The following is a 24,861-nucleotide window of genomic DNA, read 5'->3' as shown; positions in this document are numbered from 1 at the left end:
ATGCCTGAGCAAATGAAAACTTTCATGTATTACTCAGTATTGGAGAGTTTTATATCTTTTGTTTATGAAGTGTCTGAAAGCTTCAGCAACTTACTTATACAAAACCTAGTTCAAGTTTTTGTTAGTTACTCCTTTGATATGCTTTCACTTTCTTTCAGATGGGGGAGTCTGTTAATTCTCCTGCTGTGACCAGTAATCCACCCGAGGCCCAAGGTGTGGTGATTGAGCAAGCTGAAATGTACAGTGTTGTACTTGCTCCATTGATGGAAGAAGCAGAACAAGAAGAAAACAAAACTATACAAACTGATGAAGGTTGGAAGAATATAGTTATTACTATTTTTGTATTTTTGTGTAACCAAGTAGCATTGAATTTCAGATGGCACAGGAATTTGATTATACAGTATATTGGTGCACCATAAAGAAAATTAGTAAGAGCAATGCTGTTTCCCTAAAGTGTCCTGGATTCAAGACTTTGACATGTGAGCTCCATCTCATTCTTACCTGTACTAATAGTCATGGTCCCAACAGATGGGCTATGCTTGCACTTTTGCAGTCTATGTCAGTGCTACTTCTCTAGCTTGTGCCCTACACCTGTACCCTCTGTCTGTCACCTTTTCACTTTTCTTGTTGAGCAGTGCCGTTGAGCACAGCGGGGCTCCATGGCGAATAATTGCTTGTAGTGTCATCAATGCTGAGTGTCCAGGAGGAGCTGCTTGGAGCCGAGCAGGGACGAGATGGAACTGCTTGGAGCTGAGCAGGGACGAGGTGGAACTGCTTGTAGCTGAACGGGGACAGGAGGAGCAGCTTGGAGCTGCGGTCTTGGGGTTGTCAGGGATGACAACTTTTATGGCAGCTGACTGCTTGAAGCTCTTGCCTATCTGTTCTGACTTTGGAAAGCAACTTCAGAGGTGGGCCTATGGGAATTCCTGCATGCCATTGGGCACTGGCACTTCCATAGGGTGTGTAGGCCTATAGGAGGTGATGGCATTTGGCTGGTTGGGGCCACCTAAGCCTGCTCCTTGTTGGTGGTACTTGTTTTTGAAGCTTCCCTCAGAAAGAAGCGGAAGGGGGTTTGTTCCAATGCGACGACTGACGAACTCCAGATGCTCCCGTTTTCTAGTTACTATGTAATTCTGAAAGTTTGTCTCCACATGGTTAATTATTTTAAAAGTAAAGGGACATAAGGCTGGGGGTACTTGGTGAGCAAGTTGGGTTTTATTCATAATGGGAGTATAGCTCCACCTACTGTTGACCTGGTAAAGAGCGTCATCTATAGCTTTCAATGCTGTATTCCCACAAAAGAGAAATGTTTCCTTTTGAAGTTTCTCCAAGTCTGGCAAAGGTGGTATCAGGCACCATTTTGTATTAGGGAATTCTACCCTGTCTCTAAACTCCACATGCATAACTTCAGTCATGGTTTTTCGCTCATTAATTAGATACTTACCATCAGGAGAGAAAATACACATTGAAGTGTCTCACCAAGGATTATCAGTATCATTAGGGGAGAATATTGGAACCCCTGTTATGTTGTGACCTGAAGCTTTGTGGTCTGAACTGGCCGTTTTGTTGGTTCCAGTTGGAATTCTAACCTTGGACCTTATTTGGTCAGAGTTTGTTTCCACTCTCCTTTTTGGTTGCAGGATGCAGTACTTTTACACTTTGGAGTGTACATCACTGACTTGATTTCTTTAATGCCCTATTCGAATCATGCAATATGTCCATTATATATTACTGTTCTGTGGCAAGGGCATCTTTGATATCACTCATAATTTCCTTACGGAACTGATCAAATGCTCTAAACTGTGTATCCCTTTTGGGGGAGCTTAGGTAATCTGACAGAGCATCCACAGCTGAACTGTGACTGCCAGTTACCCAGGGGGCAGAGGTCCTTGGTGAGTTACTATACCCCTCCAAAAAGTAGTAATTTCAATTGGGGTTAGGTGAATCCTTGTATCCCTTTTTGGGGAAGGTTCCTGATCAGCTTCTGAAAACTGCATGGGGGATTGAATTCCTTCAGGAAAGTTTCTCCCAGGGTTAGCTGAAGGTTGTGTCCCTGATCCTTCTGGGTTCAGCAAGGTCATTTTGGTAGCAATATCAACTTCATTTGTGAGAAAATCACCTCCAAGAGGAACTTCCTCTATTTGCTCTGCAGAGGTAACCTGGGAGGTATTGGGGAGCTGAACCCTAGGACCCATCATGACAGCTTAAAATGAGCTGTTTCGTCCTTAAAACTTGCTGCCAAGAGCACACTGCACATTTCACACATAACTCTCAACCAAGCAAATTTTGTCTTGGTTTTTACAAAGACTATGCTGATGCCATGTGGTATGGGCCGTACCCACTGGCAAAAAGCAAACTGAGCAATTTGCTATGGAACACATGAGCTGAGGGTCCTGCATAAAGGTGGCCCTGTAGTGAAAAAACCAGTTGTTATTAGAAACTAATTAGTATAAGTTGTTTTTAATAAGGGACACCTTTGTAAAACCCTGTATCGTTAGCATATTACATCTTACAGGTTAATTAGATTACTAGTGTGTAAATGTAATACCTTTTATAAAGTACGTTAACTTAAACCTTTTGAGGTTTAGGTTAATTTTGACACTGTATATGGCTGTATTACTTAAAATTTTAGTCCTTTTGCAGTGGCTCTGTGAAATTATTTTAATTCTAAATTGTTGTGCCATTCAGACTAATCTTCTATGAACTATTTTGTTTAACTAACCCAAGCTACTGTTTTATATGGCTTAGGTTAAACCTTCAAGTGTAATCTACGTTAATCTAAGCATAGAAGATTTCTTAGAGGGTTCTCACTTAAACTATTCTAAGCTGCCTCTTTTTTAGGTTTTATTTAAAACCTAAGGATATAAGCTATACAAAAATTAATCCTCTCATAATCTGGTTTTTTGTTTTATGTAGCGGAGGCTACCCTTTTGTCTGATACTCAGCCATGCTGTTTCTAAATTAACAGTAGGATATTCCCTTGAAAATGGATTTCTACTTAATCTTGTTGGGCTATCGCCTCTTCTAGGTTTATATCACGTGTAAGGGTATAGGCTACATAAGACCTTACCAGTGTTATTGATCCTAGAATACTGTTCTTATGTACTCTAGGCTTATTTGTTCTTTCTTAGCCTAGTATAGGGTATTACCTAATCCATATTTGTATAGATCACACTTAAATGTATAGGCTATATTAAACCAGCTGCTTACTAATATGTAAACCTATAGTCAGGCTACTATTTTTGTCTAACCCAGGTTGTTGTTTGTATCCAATCCTAGGTTATTTGGTCTACTATATAAAATGGTAACCCAATAATGTATAATCTTATAGCTAGGCTATCACTTACTGTAATTTAGGATACTGCCTAACCTGGATTATTTAATTCACAAGGGTATCGTTATGTAAAACACAATTGCCTTAGGATACTGCCTAATCCAGATTATTTAATTCACAAGGGTATGGTTATGTAAAACACAATTGCCTTAGGATACTGCCTAATCTGGATTATTTAATTCACAAGAGTATCGTTATGTAAAACACAATTGCCTTAGGATACTGCCTAATCCAGATTATTTAATTCACAAGAGTATCGTTATGTAAAACACAATTGCCTTAGGATACTGCCTAATCCAGATTATTTAATTCACAAGGGTATGGTTATGTAAAACACAATTGCCTTAGGATACTGCCTAATCTGGATTATTTAATTCACAAGGGTATGGTTATGTAAAACACAATTGCCTTAGGATACTGCCTTAAGGCTAGGCTACCATCTCATCTGATACAAGTTACTATTTTCATCTAGTCCTAGATTACATAGTTTAGGAAAATGATTTACAGTAAATCCCCTGTGTTCATAGTCTCACTATTCACAGACTCACGTGTTCGTGGATTTCTCTGTGGAATGTATCTACCCATTATTCAGGAAAATTCGCCCACATGCAGTATTTTTCACTGAGAAATATTTACTAATTACTGTATTTTCATACTTTCATGACTAATGCACTTTTTTTATAAAACTATTAAAATACTCAGGTATAAGCATTTTTAGAGTTTTTTTTGTGTTTATCAAAATAAGCAGTTCTAAGTGTTTTTAGAGGGGTTTTAAGTGTTTGCAGATTTATCTATTTGCAGGGGGTGTTGTACACATCCCCCGCGAATACGGGGAGTTTACTGTAGTCTAATAATGGGATGTTTTGTAAAAGTTTATCACTTATCCTAATACAAGATACTGCCTAGTCCTGGGTTATTTTAGATCATGCTTAAGTATACAGGCTATATAAAGGGAAAAATTCTGTAGCCTGTTTATCAAATTCTAGGGTCCTTGGTACAAACTAGGCTGCTGCCTAGGACTATTAAAGAATATATCTAAAAAGGTTTTCACTTACCTTAATTTAGGTTAATACCTAATCCAGGTTATTTAAATCACCTTTAGGATATGTAATCCTACGTTATAGGCTACAGACATCATCTACTATAGTCTTAAATTATTCAACTGAAATTGCTAGGCTACCATCTCATATAGGCTACTGCCTAGGCTATTGTAGACATCATTATCTGAAAGGATTATCTAAATTAATTATAAATTGTGGCACCTTTCTTTAGTTAAAACTTCTAAATAGAATGATCAAAAATTCAAATTTTTTGGCCTTTCACAAATAACAGAGAACGTGAGAGAGCTCCTGACCATGTGCTCTGAAAACTGAGTCCAGTTTCCGGCTTCTGTACACAAAATAAACACTTGTTCCACAGTTTAAACTAACAATTTTTTACTGGAGCTTAAAAATAAGCACTTAACTTTCAAGTTTAGGTGTTTCCATGATTCTCACTGATGAAAAAATTTCAAATCAGAGTGATTTTGTGAGGAGGGCTGAATTGTCGTGCGCATTACTTTGACTAGTAGAGGGTGATGGGGCTGGTCTTTTGCCTGCCCCGGTCGTGAACAAGATGGCAGACGCGCATGAGCAATAATCACTTACAGTTTTTGACGTAGGAAAGACTGGATTCCGCTTCACTGAAGATAAGGGAAAATGCCCTCCTATCTTTGATTCAATTATAATTTATCATGTGTCATAGTATTTTCATTACAACACAATACCCGGCTACAAGATCAGGCTAAAAGATATTTCTTTGATACTAGTCTAGTCACCTTGGAGCGCTGGCACACCAGGGGGCTTAACTCCTTGAGGATGAAACAAGCGACTATGCTATCAAAAATAGGTTATTTCAGGTTCAGATTGGAGCAACAATCTCAGATGTATTCAACCAAGAAGAAGGAGTACCAGGAGGAAGTGTTCTGAGTGTAACTTTATTCGTCTTAGCAATCAATGGGGTATCCAAAATAATTCTCCAGATATAACATATACCCTTTTTGATGACGACCTTTTTCTATATCTTATGCAGCAACAAGGATGGTAGTGGCTGAATGCCACCTTCAGCTGTGCATTGATAATTTAGTAAAGTGGGCTGAGATGAATGGCTTTAGGTTTTCAGCTAGTAAAACAGTAACCATGCATTTTTGCTGTATAAGAGGATTCCATCTTGATCCAGATGTGTTCATACATGGGCAGAGAATCCGCTGTGTTGGTGAAACAAGGTTTCTTGGGTTGATTTTTGACAGCAAGCTGACTTGGATTCCACTTCTGAAGTATATCAAGACAAAATGCTTGAAAGCAATTAATGTGCTGAAAGTTCTGTCCCACTCTTTGTGGGCTGCAAACTGAACTCAGATGCTGAGATTATACATAGAGTTAGTCTTTTCAGAATTAACATGTGTGTGTGAAGTGTACACCTCAGCAAAGTTCAATAGCCTTAAAGTGCTTAATTCAATCCATCATGGAGGAATGAGATTGTGTACAGGAGCATTTAAATCATCTTCCACTGAGAGCATGCTTATAGATGCTGGTGAGATGCCCCTGGATCTACATTACCAATGTCTGCTGGTACGGAGATGGTACATATTTCAGAGGCTCCCTAAGTCCTTAACCAGCATTTGTATTAGAAATGAAAGGCATTTCCAGTTCTGTGAAAATCACCCCAAGTAACCTCTACCAATTGCTTTTAGAGTAAAACATCCCAAGGAAAATGATTTTACCAGCTAGGTATTCTGTTAGCCCACCAGGAACTTTACAGACGTAAAATTCTGTAAATATTTTAATTCTACGAAGGCATAAATGTCTAGTGAGGCAATACATTCAATATTTTTAGATCATTCCTCGCAACCTGATAACTCCATTGCAGTTTTTACAGATGGCTCAAAGTCAGATGCTGGCATCGGCTTTGGAGTGGTCTTCCCTGATGGAGAAAGAAACGGGAGATTATCTATTTTTACAGCAGAACTGCATTCAATTTTAAAGACCTTAAAGGAAATTTTAACTCAGAATGGAAATGGTTTTACAGTCAACCTCCAGTAACCGCAGGGGATAGGGACCACAAACACCACGGCAAATAGCTAAAATCCGCGAGTACTTGACATCCCCCTTTAAAAATGCAGTAATTCAAAGTATTAGCTCCGTGCCAGTTTTTACCTTGGAAACTGGTTTTTTCTCCACTTTACAGCATCTGATAACATAGGCGAGTGTGTTTGTTGGTGGCCAAGTGTCATTTGCCTCCTAACTGTACTCAACAGTAAGGGGGACTGTGGGAATCCGGGGTTCTGGGTGGGGGAAAACAGAGAAGTGGAGTGGACATGTTTACGTTACGGGGACACTGGCTGGAGGGGAAAACGAGAGGGAGCCATATGCAAAAGGGAGGGAGCAGCTGAAAGGGTGGGGGTTAACGAGGCAGGGAAGGAGAAATTTCCTCACGTACCCCAAAAGCGGAGTTAAGTGGGGAGCAGTGCAAGAAGGTGATAGGAGGTAGGTTGCGTAAGCGGGAAACATGTTGAGAACGAGTGCGGGTAGAAGCGTAACACTGGGGGTGGGGGGAGTGAGGGAACACTGCCTGGTGACAGAGACGAGGGCAAAGATTATGGCCAACAAAAAACAAACTTCACCAGCTTTACCAGAAGCCGTAAAAGTGGAGAAAAAACCAGTTTCCAAGGTAAAAACAAGAGCAGGAAGGCACTAAGCACTGGCTGGAAGGAGCAATCTGGCAGGAAAAAATAATTTGCCAACAAAAAAAAAGTTGACACCAACAGAAATAGCTGGCCTTACCCTAGGGACCAGGAGGATAGAGATCGGCCACTGCTTTCAAAAATGTGGAAGAAAACCAGGATTTCTGGAACAACAGTTTGTAAAAACTACACCTCTTCCAGCCCTTCTTCTGTGCTGCACCGTAGGTCCTGCCACACCTAAATGCCCTCTTCTGCAGGTCGTGGCGGCACTACATCACGCAGTGTGGACAAAAGCACTGTGTTTTTAGCAGGCTGTGATCTTGGTAAAGCCTGATTAAGCATTTGTAATTGCCTAAGTAATTGGCAGAAAAGTTGCAGTAACTGAGATAGCAGTTAGCGCAAGACACTGGGAGTGTGCCAGGTTATCGGCGCAGACGAATGCGATGTGGACGGAAGGGATTCAGCCACTGTATTGTAACAAAAGAGCGTAAAATGTGTATGTTTTAAGGCGTAGACCTGGGTAGCAGATAAGGGTTGTGGTGGGTCAAGGGTGGGGTAGGATGTGGGGGTTTTGGGGCAATTGGGTGTTGGGGGAAGGGTTTATGAGGGACTTGGGGAAGGGGGAAACTTACGCGGCGGTAACAGGAATGGCTTTGTTGAAAAAGCTTCACGTTGGTTATGACAATAAAGCAAAGAAACCAAAACTGGATGAGAAAAATGTGGCTGGGCAAAATGTTTTTTTGGGGGTACAGATACGCTTTCGCCGTGCTTAGTACTGGGTCGGCGGGTTAAATGCATTTCGCCGTGTTTAGTAATGGGTTCGGGGAAATGGAATCCTGCTGGTTATGAGAAGGAAGCAGAGAAACGATACTGCCATGTGAAAAATGTGTGTAGGGAAAGTGCTTTCTTTTTTGGGTACAGATACTCTTTCGTCGAGTTTAGTACTGGGCTGGCGGGGTAAATGCATTTCGCCGTGTTTAGTTGTAGGCTAGGGGGATATAATCTCCCTGCGCCGTGTTCAGTACTGGTCCGGTGGGGTTACCTGTGTTGCAACAAGTGCGAGTAAGTGCAACCAAGAACGTTGAAACTTTCAAGAATAAACTAAAAACGTATGTGTTTTCTTCTTTGCTGTGTTAACTTATAGTTTGGTAGGATTGCATACAGGGTGTGTTAGTTTCATGTGTAGGGAAAACATGTTAACAAGTTATTTCTTGCCGGACGGGATATGAACCGTTCAAAACAGGCGTACCCATGCCCTGTCATGTGCAGGATGCGTATGTGAACCCCGGAAACTGGACACAGCCCCCCTAGTAGGGGAGCGTGTAAGCAACTTTGGGAGTTAACGTTCAGGGGGTTTTCCTCAACAGGGGGATAACAGCGCAACGTGATTGGTTAGATAAGTGTCTGGGGGGGTTAGCCTCCCATTCTCCGAGTTTCCTCAGTAAGGGAGTGAGGGATGAACCAATGGCTCCCCAATAAATGTTCGGGAAGACAGTAGTAATGGGAGGGGTTGCCTTTGTGTTGGCTCATTTAATGTTCTTGTTTGTTCACTGTTTATTTAGGGGTTTCTCATGTCTGCGGTGCCGTAAAAAGTAAATTTTGGCCGGTTTCTCATGCCTCGTTGTCTACCCCACCCATAACCCCACTTTCCCTAGGGGTCCCCAAAATTGTAGGGTAGAAACAAGCGGGTGAGCCGTTACATACCCAAATAACACTGTCCCGGGGGTATATCCCCAGCGTATACCCCTCCCATAACCCCGCTTTCCCATTGGGTCCCCTACCTTGTTGGATGAACTTTAGGGGTTAATTAACAAGTTAATTACATTTGTCGGACAAAAATTAAAGGGAAATCCATAATTAGCAACACAAAAACTGTTAGAAAAAGTCAAGTTAGCAGGCCATCACTGCCATGGAGCTACTACTTAGTTCTACCAAAAATGCTTATAACTGGCTATTTAAATTGTTAAAAAACCAGACCCCCTCTAAAAATGTTTATAACTGCTTATCTTAATAGTCCAACACCAAATGTATACCTTAAACTATCATCCCATACAGAATTTACCTTAAACTATCATCTAAAACACTTTAATGTTATTTCAGAGTCATGTTACAGCATTACCCTCAAAAATATATGGCTTCCAGCTAAGAGTGAAAACTATTCAGGTTTCCCCTCTGTTAAAGTACATCCATTTTCTCTCATACTTTAAACTATCATCCTTCACATAATATACCTTAAAATGTGAACTAAAACACTTAAATATCATTTCAAAGTCACCTTAAAACATTACCCTTAAAAATATATGGCTTACAGCTAAGTGTGAAAACTATTCAAGTTACCCCTATTTTCAAGTACATCCATTTTCTTTCATACATTATTGAAGCAGCCCCATTTTCTTTGTACAGTACATGAGGAAATCCTGGGAAGTTAAGTACTGTATACATTACAGTACCTTAATATTTAATATGCATTGAAAAGTAAATACATTTTATGGATAGTTTGCTGTTTTCTTTAATATTAATATTTGAAAATTAGTAAAGCATTTTTTATCATAAAAATGTACTTATTCATGAAAATAGCATGAAAATAGAGTAATTAGTAAATATTTCTCAAAAAAATCTGTGAATTACTGAATTTTTCACTAATAATTTAGTGATAAGTTTCACAGAAAAATCTGCAAATAGGTGAAGCTGCAAATCGTGAACTGTGAATAAGCGGGGGTTGACTCTTCCATATATTGCGACTCGAGAATTGTTCTTCAATCGTTAGAATCTTTTAACTCTATGAACCCACTGATCTTAAAGATATTGGAATGGCTGCATTTAGTGAAAAGAAGAGGTAAAGAAGTGGATTTTTGCTGGGTCCCTTCCTATGTTTGAGTGGTTGGGAACGAGCAAGCTGGTCAACTTGCTAAGTCAGCAGTCACCTCCCCAGAACCCAGAAGATGCCAGCCACCATATTGGGATGTATATCATCTAGTAGGTAAAAAAATTGAAAAGCTTTGGCAGTCTGTATGGGAAAATATTGCAACGAATAAAAAATGTGCAGTGTTATGTCATCAGTGTGTCCATGGTCATATCCCTATATGCCAAGGAGGCAAGAAACAATGTTGTGCAGGCTAAGGTTTGGACATGCAAAACTCACTCGTGTTCTTGATGTCAGGTGAAAATCCTCCATTTTGCGATGACTGGATTGTGCCCTGGACTGTGAGACATTTGCTGGTCGAATGCCCCAGTCTTGGGAATCTGAGACATAGGTTCCTGTCCCAGGGACATGACAAAGGACATTTTATCCTCACTACAAGTCTTGGTGAGGGTGGTTATTATAAAGAACAATTATATATCTTTGTGAGGGATGTGGGCCGCCTCAACTAATTTACACACTCAGTATGTATACATAGTATATATGAATTTACAGATATGATGAAATATATTTTTAGGTATTTCCTATAGGAAACCCCTTGTAAATTTATTTATCTTTTTAGTTTTCTATTTAATTATATTACAGCACCAGTTTTAGTAGTCATAAATCAGTCGTTGGGATGGTGGAGACAAATGGCTCTATTTCCCCAGAGCGAGGGTACAGTTAGGCATTCTTCTTCTTTTTTGTTCGCTTTAATGTTTTTTTCGAAAAGTGTGTAGGACGGGCTGATGAGAAAGCAAAAGTTGCTTGGTGGATTATCAGGAAAGCACCTTATTCTTTACCTAATCTTTTCCTTGTAGGCTTTTCATAATTTCTTAATCCATCCTGACTGCCCTCCCCCAGTTGTTGTGGCAAATCTGGCGGGTTTCTTATTTGCCTTAAAAGGTGTGCTGGCTCCACCTTGCCAACCAGTTGATTTTTATGTGGCTGTTGTTATTAGTCTATTTATTAGTTTTTATACTAATTTTATGTTGTTAATTTTAATTCCTTTGGTAGACATTGAGCTTAACTCTGGGCAAGCATAGTACTTTGCTCAAATATTCAGGGTTTAAGGTCAAGTTTTCTTGATCTCCAGAGTTGTACCCATAACTACTATTTAATGTTTTTATCTGAGAGACTTTTTTAAGTGCTGCAGTAACAAGTCAAAGGTTGAGTTTTTAATCCCAGGGTTTGATGACCCTGCCTTTATTTGTTGTCACAACATCTCACATGTACAACATATTTATAGTCAGAAAAACTTGGAGTAGGTTCCTTGAAGTTCTATGTTTTAAGATTTTCAGTAAGGTCTTTAATGTTTATGTATTTGCTGTTTACCACAATCCAAATATCAAAGATTCTATATAGACTGTCTCTTGGAGAAGATTAGTATGGATCAATCACAGGAGTCAAAAGCTTCATCTGTTGTATGTGGAGACTGCAATGCAAAGCACACAGCGAGTGACTTACTTTGGATTCCACAGATCAACATGGCTAGTCTGCTCTTTAGTCCTGTGTATCCTCTGATTTTGTCCGACTAATTGAGGAACCCATGCATATGTGCCAGCTATTGTCAAGTCCAAGGTTTGCCAGTACATAGGCACTTCTGATCATTGCACCATTGAGATGGACATATCTGTCAATCAGTGTATTAATAGTGCCACCATTGGGAAACAGTCTGGCTGAAATCTAGAGCGAAATGCGATCGCATTACAGTATTGAAGCTTGTCAGGCACTTAATATTTCAGATGCTATATCAGATCCACATCCCAAGATGAAGTTAAATGAAATGCTGATGATTATTTTGGTAAGGTATGCCCCTAGAAAGGTCATCAAATTCAGGACAAGTGACCAGTCATGGTTTGATGATACATGTAGACGAGCTTACCGTGACAAACAGACCGAATTCAACTCAGAGACAAAATCGTTCACATTAGAGAAATTACAATAATTCTTTGAAGAGGAAACTTGAAGGAATTACTCAGCCTCATCTGAGGTGGACCAAATAGGCACCATCTGTCTGTGCATCAGGCTCATCATCCATCCCACCACTACTGACAGTTGATGGTGGATTGGGTCATAGGTTTCAGTAGGAGTACGGAAGGAGGAGACTACATCTTTCTGACAGAACTCCGGCAGTGTGTGTTTCCATTCCTCTCTGAGCAGAATCCTTGTTTGGGCCAATACTCCAAAGCAGTGGATTCTAGAACCTACTGGGTAGACTTCTCTGATGAAGACAGAGTCTTTCCTTGGGAGAGATGTCACTAATATTGGACATGGAGTGGATGTAGCCACTGAAATTGCTCCTCTGAATCTGGAAGCTCCAGGAATACAGTCATCTGCTTTACATGGGAGAGACACCTCAAATGAAAATCTTGCCTCTCCCATGTAGCAATCAGATATTGAAGGGGACACTGATAGGGTCCACCCAACCCCATTTGAAGTGTGTCTGCCTTGTATTATTATTATTATTATTATTATTATTATTATTATTATTATTATTATTATTATTATTATTATTAGTATTATTATTATTATTCAGAAGATGAAACCTATTCATATGGAACAAGCCTACAGGGGTCACTAACTTGAAATTCAGGCTTCAAAGAATATTAAGGTGTTCATTAGGAAGAAGTAAGAGGAGGTAAAGGAAATACAGAAAGAAGAGACCCCACTTATTAAAAAAAAAAAAAAAATTAACAAATAGTTGAAAATGTACTACAATGCAAGGAGAATAGTATTAGGGTAGTAATGTATTGCACCTTCGCTTGAACTTCTGAAGTTCCAATTGCATGACTTCCTCTGGGAGGCTGTTCCACAGACCAATGGTGTGAGGAGTAAAGGACCTCTGGAGCTGAGAAGTTTGACAGTGAGGCACATTTACTGCATATGGGTGATGCCGTTCAGCGAATCTGGTTGCTCTTGGCAGATAAAGGGGCTCAGGGATCAGTTGTGAATGTGAAAGATCTCTTTTGAAATACAACTTATGAAAAAGTGACAAACAAGAGACCAAGAACCACTCTATCTAAAAGAGAAAAATCCTTGGCAGAAGCAGACATCCACACTAGAGAACAGTATTCTAGTAAAGGGAGTACAAATGACCTAAAACTGGTTGTGTTGATTTTATCTCTGTTATAAATATATGAGGCCTCACGAACAGTACCTAACTTTCGTGCGGCATTTACTGAAACTTACATTAGATGTTTGTAAAGTCCCCGCTCAACGCGTCCTCTATAGAGAACATCCTGTTTTTTGCGGTGCCTTCACATCGACCTAGGGTCGATCAGAATATATATTTATCACTATAATTGTAAATTGTATATATACAGGCAGTCCCCAGTTAACGGCGGGCTCGGTTAACAGCGATCCGGTTTTATGGCGCTTGTCTAGCGACAAAAATCAGCAATTTTCGGGGGCCGAAAATCGCCGATTTCCGTTTATCGGCGCCGATAATTGGGTACTGGCGCCGATACATACCTAACAGAGGCGCCAATAATCGAAAATCTGCGCTTTTCGGCGCTGATAACCCCTGAAAATCGCCAAAAAAAGCGCCAAAATCACCAATTTTCGGTTAGCAGCGATTTTCGGTTATCATCACACCCCCAGAAACGGAATCCTGCCGATAACTGGGGACTGCCTGTATTGTCTTTCTAAACAATCATGCTTTATGTACAAGTAACGAATTACTTATGTTATGTGTCAGACATTATTGATCACTATGTTTTCTGTATGAACCTGTCCTGTTTTTGGAAAGAATTAGTTTGACCTCAGGTCACCTGTAAATCTTTGTACCCGCGGTCTCTGTGAAGTATGCAGACGTCCGTATCCCGCTTTATAAGCAGCTCGCTTCATCGGCAAACCAGCAGTACTTGTCTTTCTGCTCATTATTTTGCACCTCTCTCATGTTTCTCAAAAGTTAGATGTGAGTCGAAGGTTACACCTAGAATAGTTAAAGCTTCAGATTCGTTCAGCAAAGTTCCATCTGCCTGAAGGGGAGGATGGGGTAGAAAATCTGTACAAGATCTGCTGATCAATAGTGTTTTCGTTTTACTGGAGTTCAGCCTCGTACCCCACCGACTACACCATTCCCTGATCTGGTCCATGTCGCGATTGAGGCTGAGGGGAGCTTCATTTCTCAAAAGTGGAGACTTCACTACACCCACAAGTGATGCATCATCGGCAAACTAGGCAATCTTGTTTTCCAGGCCAAATATCATGTCACTTGTATCCACTAAAAATAACAGTGGACCAAGAACACTGCCCTGTGGAACTCCAGACAGAAGTGGTGATACGACTGCCTTTGCTCAGTCAGTTCATGCAGGCGTCCCAGATAGGGGAATTCTGCTTGCTGTACTTTAGAATTCCAGGAGGAAGTCATGAACAGTATCAAAGATGACCTTGCTGCTGAGCATCAGTATATCAGAGATGCTATCCATGATTCCCAAAAGGAAATCAGGTCAGGCCTGGATCCTTAATTAGGTGTAATGTGTAAACATTTTTCAGCCTTTAAGTGAGAGGATAGAGAGATTGGACGGTCTGCCTAGTAAACGATTGGTTCTATCACCAAAAATCTTAGGTTATGGGAACAGGGTAATAAAAATCCCAAGCCCAAAAAGAAGTTGAATCATTTATCTAGATCCCAGTTGAAATCAGAACGGGTGTTAAGAGACAGCCTACCCAACAATAATACAGTCAGTTCAGACTATAAAACCTCAAATCAAAATGTAGTATGGGCACCAGTATCCACTCCTGATGGTACTGATAACACTTGGCTTGATGCCTCAGTATGCATCCTTTCACCTGAAAGGAAAACAATCATTGTGATTGAACACTTAAGAGTTTCGAGACAGTGCAGCTTTTCCTAATACTGAATGGTGCTTGGTCCCCCCTTCAATTGGAATTCAGCAATAGTCAAAGGAGATGGTTATCCTGCCTATTAATATAGCAGTGAAAGCCATAGGGGCAACTTTTCCCATTTTAATGGAAAATATAGCACTACAGTACAACAGTTTTAGGAAACCAATACCCTTTCTGGGTGGCCCCAGCCTTCTGTCCCTTCGCTTTTAAAACAGTCAGTCATGTGAAAACAGATTTTTAGAATATTGTGGTGACTGGGAAGCAAGAGTTAATGGTAGAAATAAAGTAATTTTTCTCTGCCATCCCAGTATCTGATAGTTCTCCAAAGGAATGGACACCACTTGTCCTTCCTTTTTATAGGAATAAGTTCTCTTTGGGACCCCTATGAGAAAAATCCTAGACAGGACAGCCATGGCTAAATTTCATGCTAGGCTTCACCTCCTTAACAATGTAACTTCTACTACTATGCTGGAAGTAGCTATTAGAGGGCTTCCAGATTCTTCCAGAACAATGTTTGCTGCAGTAGCCAAAACTCTTGTGTGGACCCTATGGGGGCACTCTATAATTTTCTGGAGTCTCACGTTACGGCTTGAAAGAAAGCATTGGGTAGGCTCCAATATGTTGCTCCCCAATGTAACCTTGGTATTATATTCTTCCCCCTCCTGCAGGACCTGTTTGAAGAGCCTTTCGTCTCTCAACTCATTGAAGGAGCCTGACAACAGAACTGCACAATACTGTATATGCTCTTCTTGGAAAAGGGGAACCTGGGAAACAATACACCCAAAAGTTTCCTCTTCCTAAACCAAAGAAAGCTTAGTATGATTTGGAGCCATACAATCCTCCAGTCACTACTAAAGCCCTCCAACAACAGAAGAGGTGACAACAGTAGCAGCAGCACCCTTGCAAAGTGGACAAAGATGCTCCTACCAGAAGAAAGGAAAATCAATTTCTGGACTGCCTATTAAAGGCATGGGAAGACGTGGAGCCCAATAGGATTTGCATGGTCAGTGGTTGTTTTCAGCATCACATGCAGTGGAAGTGGTCCCCTTGGGAACACAATGTTATCTTCAGCAGGCTATGGTGGAAATGGTCTCACCCTCTTCCCTTTGTAAAGGGGATTTTCCAAAACCCAGACCCATCCTTTGAAGAATAAGTGCTGTAGGCTGTTTGAACACATTATATGCCACAATTTTTGGAAGACTACGGGCGCAAAAAGTATGTTTGCTCATACTGCAAGGGACCTGGACCATCTTTATAGACCTGAAAGACATACACTGGCAAGTCCCTATCACCATTCCTGTTTGCCCCTTCCTAGGATGTCAGATGGAAGGAAACATACAAATTCAAAGTCATGCCTCTCAGAATAAATATTGCCCCAAGAATCTTTAACCCTTCACCATTGTCGTCTTTTACGCAATAGTAATAAAAGACCGCGACGTACGCCTATCGTCTTTCATCACTCCTCGAAAAGCAGAGCTGTTTTCTTCAGCTTGGATGGGTTTCAGGCGTAGTATCGTGTACGAGAGAGGTGCAGAAGCTCCACCCACTATTCATTCTAGCCAATGAGTGTCCGATGGTCGTCGTGGACGTCATATTCATATGGGATATTATAAGGGTATCGTCCAGCAGCACATGTCAGTGCGCCTCAAGCTGTTATGTATGAAACATTGTCACGATCTTGTGAGTAAACCATTTGGATTCGAAGGCTAAACTTTTTCTCCTTTTGATTGCAGTTATTTTACAGTTTTTTTTTTTTTTTTCAGTATCATGATGTCAGATGATAGTATTTCAGATCCTGGGTAGGAATACCTGCCAGATCTGTCAGATGATTATAGTGATAGTTGTTATAGTTGCTTAGAGGATGACAGCGACACAGAGATTTTAGAAGACATTGAACCCATTGTCGATGAAGGTTGGCAGTTCATAACAGATCCATTTTGTGACAAGCGCCCAGACCCACCCCGATTTCACGGAGGGTGACAATGGGATCTCTGTTTGCACACCTGACTTCACCTGCCCACGAGATGCATTTTGTTTCTTTTTTTGTGATGATGATATTGACAGACTGTGTGAATGGATGAATGCTCGGGCAGAGGAGTATTTTTCACAGGAAAGTGTACTATGTTTTTTGAAAACTTCTTTCATTTTTTTTTACAGTAACGTAATTTTTATTATCATTATTTTTTCTACTACAAGTTGTAGTAGTAGTGGTATTACTGTTGAATTTTTTTATTATTGTTATTATTATTATGATTATGATTATTATTATTATTATTATTATTATTATTATTATTATTATTATTATTATTATTATTACCAATGCCATAAACATTCATTGCTGTATACTAACTGTTTCTGTAAGAAAACTAGTATATACTGCTATTACTACTAGTACTATTTTACTAATACTTTACTACATTTTCTGCTACTTTATTTCTACTACTTTACTACTATTTCTATTTCTGCAATTATTTTTTCCACTAAATATTCCTCTTTTTATATATATATATATATATATATATATATATATATATATATATATATATATATATATATATATATATATATATATATATAATATATATATATATATATATATATATATATATATATATATATATATATATATATATATATATATATATATATATATATATATATATATATATATATATATATATATATATATATATATATATATATATATATATATATATATATATATATATATATATATATATATATATATATATATATATATATATATATATATATATATATATATATATATATATATATATATATATATATATATATATATATATATATATATATATATATATATATATATATATATAGCCAATGTGGTGAAAAATATTCATTGGTATGTACACAATGTTTTCACATAAGAATATAAATGAAAAATATGAATAAAAGAAAGTTTAGTGAGCAAATGATGACTGATATACTAGGCATTTGTCTCATGCGGTATGCAAGCGTTATCGGCAGTGCAACAGGCCAGTGGCGAAGGGGGTTAAAAAATTAACAGCAATAGTTGTCTAGGAGTTGAGGAAAGAAGAAATTCAACTGGTGGCTTGCATCAAGAGGATGGTCTTATGCTCAGCCCTCTCAGTTTATAATGTTACCTATCTATCTTAAGCAAGGAAGTGGTACTTGTGAGCAATTCACCTTATGTTGTCTCTCAGTGTAATAGCAGACACTGTCAAGAAGCATGGCAGCCTTGACTGAAGGGATGTTGGACAAACACTTCTTTCAGTTATTGCCAGCGTTATACCACATCCAGAAGTGGACCTGTTTGCCATATGAGATAGCCATCAACTTCCAGTATTTTTACAAGGCTGGACTAATGGAGAACAATATACCTCTTTCCTCCATTGTCCCAGATTTCAAAGGTTTTGAACAAACTACTAGCTTTTAACGGAACTGCTTACTTAGTGGCCCAAAATTGGCCGAACGGTCATTGATTCCTTTTGCTTCAACACCGGGCAAGAGAATAGATTCCATTACTGTACCGTCCGTTGTTCTATCCCAGACAGGAGGAGGAAAAGTCATTTATGCATCTTCCTTCTGAGCCTCGACCTTCAAATGTAGAATTATTTAACCTGTTAAGCACCGCCAACAGCATATCCTAGTTGCCCACATCCCATATTACACCGCCTTCAACTTAGTGACGTGATCTCCCTCTTTCAAGGCTAGTGCCACACTGATCAAGCTCAGAAATACCCTTTACTCTTATACAAATTGTAGGAACATCATTTGGTAACACCATGAGCTAAATTAGGGGTAAATGGCAACTTTTTTTGTAGTGGAAAGACAGTCTGACAGTGAACATATACCTCTCACCTCCCGCTGCGCTTTGTGCGTTCAGTGGTCAACGATTGATTTCTTTTTGTTTTGATCCTATTTATCCCCCATAATGAGCTTTCCAAAGCAAAAGAAAAATCTTTTGCCTGAAGAGATAGTATCACTACTCGATGTACAGTAGAGGCTAATGATGACAACGAGACTCAGAGTAGCTGCTCAGAAGCCTCTAACATAGACTGAATAAGGTTTATCTAATTTTGAAGAAAATCATAATTTACGTTAGAGCATCGCATTGCCAAGTGACTTGAGAGTAACTGATTAGGAGAAGAGTCCCTTTACTTTTCAGTCACCCAAAGCTGTGAAATTTATTGTTGAGGATAAGGAAAACCCTGTGGAGTTTTTTTAGAAGTTTTGAAGTCAAAGTCATGGGAGCACATTGTAACAGTAACGAACAGATTTACCAACCAGATTATAGATGAATAAATAGAAAGTTTGCCTACAATATCATGTGCACTAAAATGGTATGAAACAAATGTAAAGGAAATGAAACCATTTATTGCTCTACTGGCTCTGTTTCAGGGAATGGTATATGAAAGAATTTTTTCCCTTTTATGTTTCATGCTTGTAATCTTTAGGATATAAAAATGCAAAATAAATTCTTTCATCTTTTCGTATACTACATTATTTATGATAATAATATGTTTATACAAAAACAATATCAGTGTAATAAAAGAACACATAAAAGCATAAAATTGGCATAGACCAAATGACTGCTCTGCAAGCCAGAAAATGTGATTGATACAGGAGCAGCTGTCTCCCATAAGTGACGCTTAACGGGCTAATGTAGTCTACCATGAAGATTATTGACTTAATAATATTGCTGGTTACCTAGTGCAAAAACTATGAACTTTATGTGACAGTACCAGTCCATATGGAAAGTGTGGTTAGATTACCTCTATGCTGAGAGCCCAGTCAAAATCTCTTTGGAAACATTTCTACATTTTCTTATGTATCTCTCTGAGGACAAATGCCTTGTTATTACAACTATCAAGGCATACAATACAGCATTGTCAGAACCTTGCTTTATGGTTTTGGAATTAATTCTAATATAGATATTGTAACTTCCCTTCTCCGGTCTTTTGCATTACAAAGGCTGGCTCCTGCAAGGCTTCCCGTTACCTGGTCCCTGAATAAGGTTCTTAGACTCCTGTCACCCCCTCAATGCAGTAAGCCCAATACAACTACAACTCATATGCTACAAAAAAGCAGTTGTCTTGACTGCTTTGGCATGAGGTGCTCAGATTAGTTTTTTGGGCTCTCTTAGACAGGGTGGTCATCAGAGGAAGTACAGTGCTCCCCCACTTTTTGCAGGGATAGGTACCAGAACCCAACATCGGAAATGTAAAATCAACTAATTGCAAAATGCCCTCTAAAAAATTTACTTAAAACTGCTTATTACTGCCAAATACAATTTTCATTAAACTGAAATGCATATAACTGTTTATTTTCAAAGTTCACTGCCTAATTTAAAGTTCAAACAAAAATATACCTTAAATTATCACACTAAAACAATTTAATATCAATTCAAACAAAAATACACCCCAAACCATCATCTCAAAACACCCTAAGTCATCGTAGATTAGTACCCTTTACAACTCTTACTCTAGTATTTTGCCCCTAAAATGCTTATACCAATGATTTACTAATTTTAAAATATTAATATTAATTAATGTAAAACAGCAATATATCTATAAAATGTTTACTGGAATACAAATTAAACAAATTTTGAATACAAATTAAATAAATTTTGAATACAAATTAAATAAATCAGTCATACAGAATGTTTGAGAACTAATCAAGTTAACCCTGTATACATAAGTATAGATGTTTTCTCTCATAGTAGTGAAGTTGTCCCATTTTCTTTATATATTGGTAAAAACAATTAAAATTATCACTAATTCACTTTTTTTCATAGAACAACAGTTTATTCACTAATTACTGTACTGTATTTTTCATATTGTGTTTGTGACTAAATAAAGATTTTTATGATAAAAATAATTTAAAAATATTTTACACTGAAGTAAAGTTATCTACAAAATCCGTGAATTAGTGAAAGCTCCCCCATGGAAATGTGAATAATGTACTCCACAAAAATCCATGACAAAATGAAGAGGGAAGAAGTGAAACGCAAAAAAGTGGGGTAGCGCTGTATTCCTTAAACACTATTGCCATGAGCTCAAGCAAATTTAGCTGCACTGTTTGTTGATAGGTGGTAAGGTAAGTTCCTGATCTTTGGCGGAAAACCAGGAGCCTTCTTGACATGGTGGTCATGCTGAGATATCACCGAGGAAGGCGCAATAATCCAGCAGCCAGACCCTGCATATTTTGGGAAGTCACCTGAGAACTAGAAGTGATAATTTATATATTGGTTTGTGTGTTGTTTCCTGTTCTTTGTTGCCAGACCTGAACGGGTATCTGGAATAAAGAGTATGGTTGATAACTTTGACTTCACCATGGACCTAAATTTTATCTGGGTTGTTGGGATTGATTTATTAGGAGCTAAGCCATTTCGTCACTTTCAGTTAAATTTTTTTGTAAAAATCAAAAGACAAATAGCAGCTGTACTATCAAAAAACAGGTATTGACATGGGAAAAACCTATTTTTAATAGCCACTGTAAGTCCTCAAACCTACTCACTTTCCCTGAAGAAAAATATATTGTTATGGGGTGAACATTTATCTTGCAGAGACCTGGATTGTAAGTAATGAGGAAAATGGCTAATGTAAGTGCTGTCAGACATCTGTGAGAGAGAATGATGAAGGGAAAAATGACATCACCTGCCAGGCAAAAGATAGAGCCCTTGTGTTGAGTCCTTTGTATTCTGTTGTTGTGCCATCAAGATTATTCTGGCCAAGATTAACTATAAGAGAAATTCTTTGAGATTAGTTGGTCTGTCTTATGGCCCTGGGCTTACATAAAGAGGGTTGACTCCTTTGAGGACTCACATTAGCTATCAAGAAATAGGTTTTCCTACATCAAGACCTGTTTTGTAATCTATCTGTTTATAAACCAAGAGATTCTCAACACCCCTATATGCACAGGATTGGGGACACGTTTCTAAATTATAGAAATGACTGTTGCTGTAAGGGCAAAAGTTATGGGATGAGAAAATGACCATGGTCTGAGTGTGTAATACTGTACTGTAATTGGTTTGTAGTTGCTACACTGCTGATTGGGGATTGTAATGAAGCAAAACTGCATTACAAGTAAAATGTTGGAAGTGTTTGCACAAGGAAAAATTGACAGTAATTATGGGCAAGAGTAAAGTAATGAGATAAATGGAAATCAGGAAAAATGGATAGTGTTAGTATGTTATTAAGTTTATAAGCTAATATGAATGGTGGAGATATGGAAGTGGAAAATTTGCAGAAGTTTGTAGGTGTAAATATAATAATAATAGTAGGATGAAACAAATGGTGAGTGACAGAAAACAGGCATGTATAAAAGATTGGAATAAGATACCTGAATTTTCCATGTAATTAGAACCTAGGTTGAAGTGTATGAAGGATGTTGAATAAAAATGAAAAAGGTGGACACTGTTGAGGTAAACTGACCTGTGTAGCATACAGAGACATACATGGTTAGAAGGTTACAGAGATGAAAGGATAGTTTAGAGCATTATTAAATGGTTTGGCCATTTGTAAAGAATGGCCTTTTACAGGGTCTGCTTAGACTCACTTTATAAAGGAGTGTAAGTTAACCCTCAGTTTTTTTAAATTTTTCAATGCTTAAAATGTTGACAAATAAGTAACTCGAGATCCTCTGTTCAGGAGTGAAATGATGTCCTGTGATTGGTTAGTGATATGACTATCAAATTAGTTAACTTTACATATAGTTGTATCATCTGAGTCAGAATTACTCTTTTTAGTGTAATTTGAGTAAATATTTAGTTCTTGTAAGGCAGTGATTTGTAGCTTCAAAGGAACAAGATAGTAAACATATATTTTGTGGAATGCATAAAGTTGCTTCTAAATGATATCTCTCCTCAGCTCTCTTACTCAAATTCTTTTCCATTCTACTTTTCCACATAACAAGGAAGCAATGGTTTGCAGTCCATGAAGGATGGATGATTTTGCTTCATTCTGACTTTGATCCAGTACCTTTCGTCTTTTTTTAATTTTTTTAGATAATTATGAGATTTTAAAACTTGTTATTGTTGCACCCTTTAGATATTTAAAGTAATAGTAAATTTTAGTAATTGATTCATTTTGAATGAGAAGTCATTTTTAAAAAGCATTTACTTTGATTTTAAGAGCTCCCTGATAGCAGTGCTTGAATTATAATTTAATGTCATAAATATTTTCCCTGAATATACATTAAAAATGTTTTTAATTTTATTATGTGATTGTTTTTCAGAATCTTGCCAAAGAGTCCTACTGAAAGTCGTGGTTGGAGTTGTAGTGGAATATACAAGATCTCTAGGTGCTGTTGGAGTAACTGTTCAACATTTCCCTGTATGAACTGGTTATAAATGCACTTGTTAGAACAAAGCAGTTCTATCAATTGCATCAACTACTTCAGTATCATGTACTTGCAGATTCAAAACCTTTAGTAAGTCACTAAAGCAATACTGAATTGTAGTATAGAACCCTCAATTGTGCACATGTGAGTGATAGACCAAATTTTCATTTTGTACATGTTTGTTCATAATATTTTAAAATTGAAGATTTATATTAACCAGCATTTGTCATTTCAAATGAGTTGAAATCAGTATCTCAAATACACAGGTTTTGATGTAGGAAAAACCTATTTTTTAGATGCTCTGAGTCATTAAAGGAGTTAAACTCATGGTTCCCCAGGTTCCATAAAATGGACCATTCAATCTTTGAAGATATCCCTTATTTGGTTTCAGCCAGAATTTTAGTGCTAGTTGACATAGTGATAGAATATAAAAGACTAAGGACAAGAGTAGCTCTGTCTCCTGTCCTACAATGATTACATAAATTTGATTTTTCTATCATCCTACTCTCAGAGATGTAACAACATCATGCATGTCAGCCATCTTTCTTTTTACATGCCAGGTCTGTGCAAGATAAATATTCACCTGAGAACTGTGCCTTTTTGTCAGGGAAAGTAAGTGGGTTTGAGGACTAACAGCTGCTTTACAAAAATAGGTTTTTCATACATCAGAACAAGTTTCGATGTAGGAAAAACCTATCAAAAATCAAGTTTTTGATAGTGTAGCTGCTGTTCAACCTCAAAAGAGCTTACAAAGTTGACGGGTGACGAAATGGCTTAGCTCCTAATAAATAAATCCTGACAACCCAGATATTTTTGGTCTGAAGTATAGTCACAGGTTGTCAGCCATTTTCTTTATCTTGGTACGCTCAAATTCAGTTTGACAATAAAGAACAGGAGACAACATCAAGAACCTATACAGTTGCAACCCTATAGTATCTGTTTGGGATAGTCAGACTACCCCCAAAATAGCTCAAATCTGCAATTAATTAAAACCCTCTAAAAATGGTTATAACTGCCTTTTTGATAGTTCAAAACACCAAAAGACCCTCTAAAAATGCTTATACCTGAATATTTTAAGTTTTATCAAAAATGAAATGAAAATACAGTAATTTGTGAATGTTTCTCTGTGAAAATACCACAACAGGCAAATTTTCCATGAATAATGTGTATATGTGTTCCACATATGTACACAGGTGAAACTGTGACTCCAGAACCATGAATAGGCAGAGGTCGACTGTATATGCATTATTCTTTGTTGTTCTAACGTGACTTACCTAATAATGTTGGGTTGGTTGCTGGTTTATTGTGCATTCCCGGCAATACCTCAGCATGTCCACCACTCTCTTTGGCAATGGTGTTTCAGAATTTTTTTCCAAGGTAAATTCAAAGGTTATCAACTGTTTTCTTTATTCTGGATACCCAGTAGGGTTTGGCAGTGAAGAACAGGAAACAACACAAGAACCTATATATGTACTCTTCTTTGTTGTTTAAAGTGACTATCCTAATAATGTCAGGTCTGGCTGCAGGATTATTCCAAATTCCCATGGCAATATCTCAGAATGATCACCACCCTCATGGTAATAGTGTTTCAGAATTTTTGGTTGTAGGTAAAGTCACAGGTTATCAAACAATTTATTTATTCCAGATACCCACTAGGGTTTGGCAGCAAAAACAGGAAACACAAGAAACTATATATGTAATATATAT

General features: G+C 38.1%; 1 protein-coding gene across 3 annotated transcripts in view; it reads left to right on the top strand.

Annotated features, from left to right (window-relative positions):
* Bulli (regulator of MON1-CCZ1 complex protein bulli) overlaps window positions 1-24,861 on the top strand; it is a 441,067-nt gene that overhangs the window by 254,441 nt on the left and 161,765 nt on the right. For all 3 annotated transcript variants that reach the window (XM_067104768.1, XM_067104769.1, XM_067104770.1), the window contains exon 10: window positions 159-312. In XM_067104768.1, the coding sequence (XP_066960869.1) occupies window positions 159-312 (154 nt within the window). The remainder of the gene's footprint in view (window positions 1-158; window positions 313-24,861) is intronic.

Source organism: Macrobrachium rosenbergii, chromosome 6, assembly GCF_040412425.1.
Source record: "Macrobrachium rosenbergii isolate ZJJX-2024 chromosome 6, ASM4041242v1, whole genome shotgun sequence".
NCBI lineage: Eukaryota > Metazoa > Arthropoda > Malacostraca > Decapoda > Palaemonidae > Macrobrachium > Macrobrachium rosenbergii.
The sequence above is the reverse complement of the archived record's forward strand: the minus strand, read 5'-3'. Positions and strand labels throughout refer to the sequence as shown.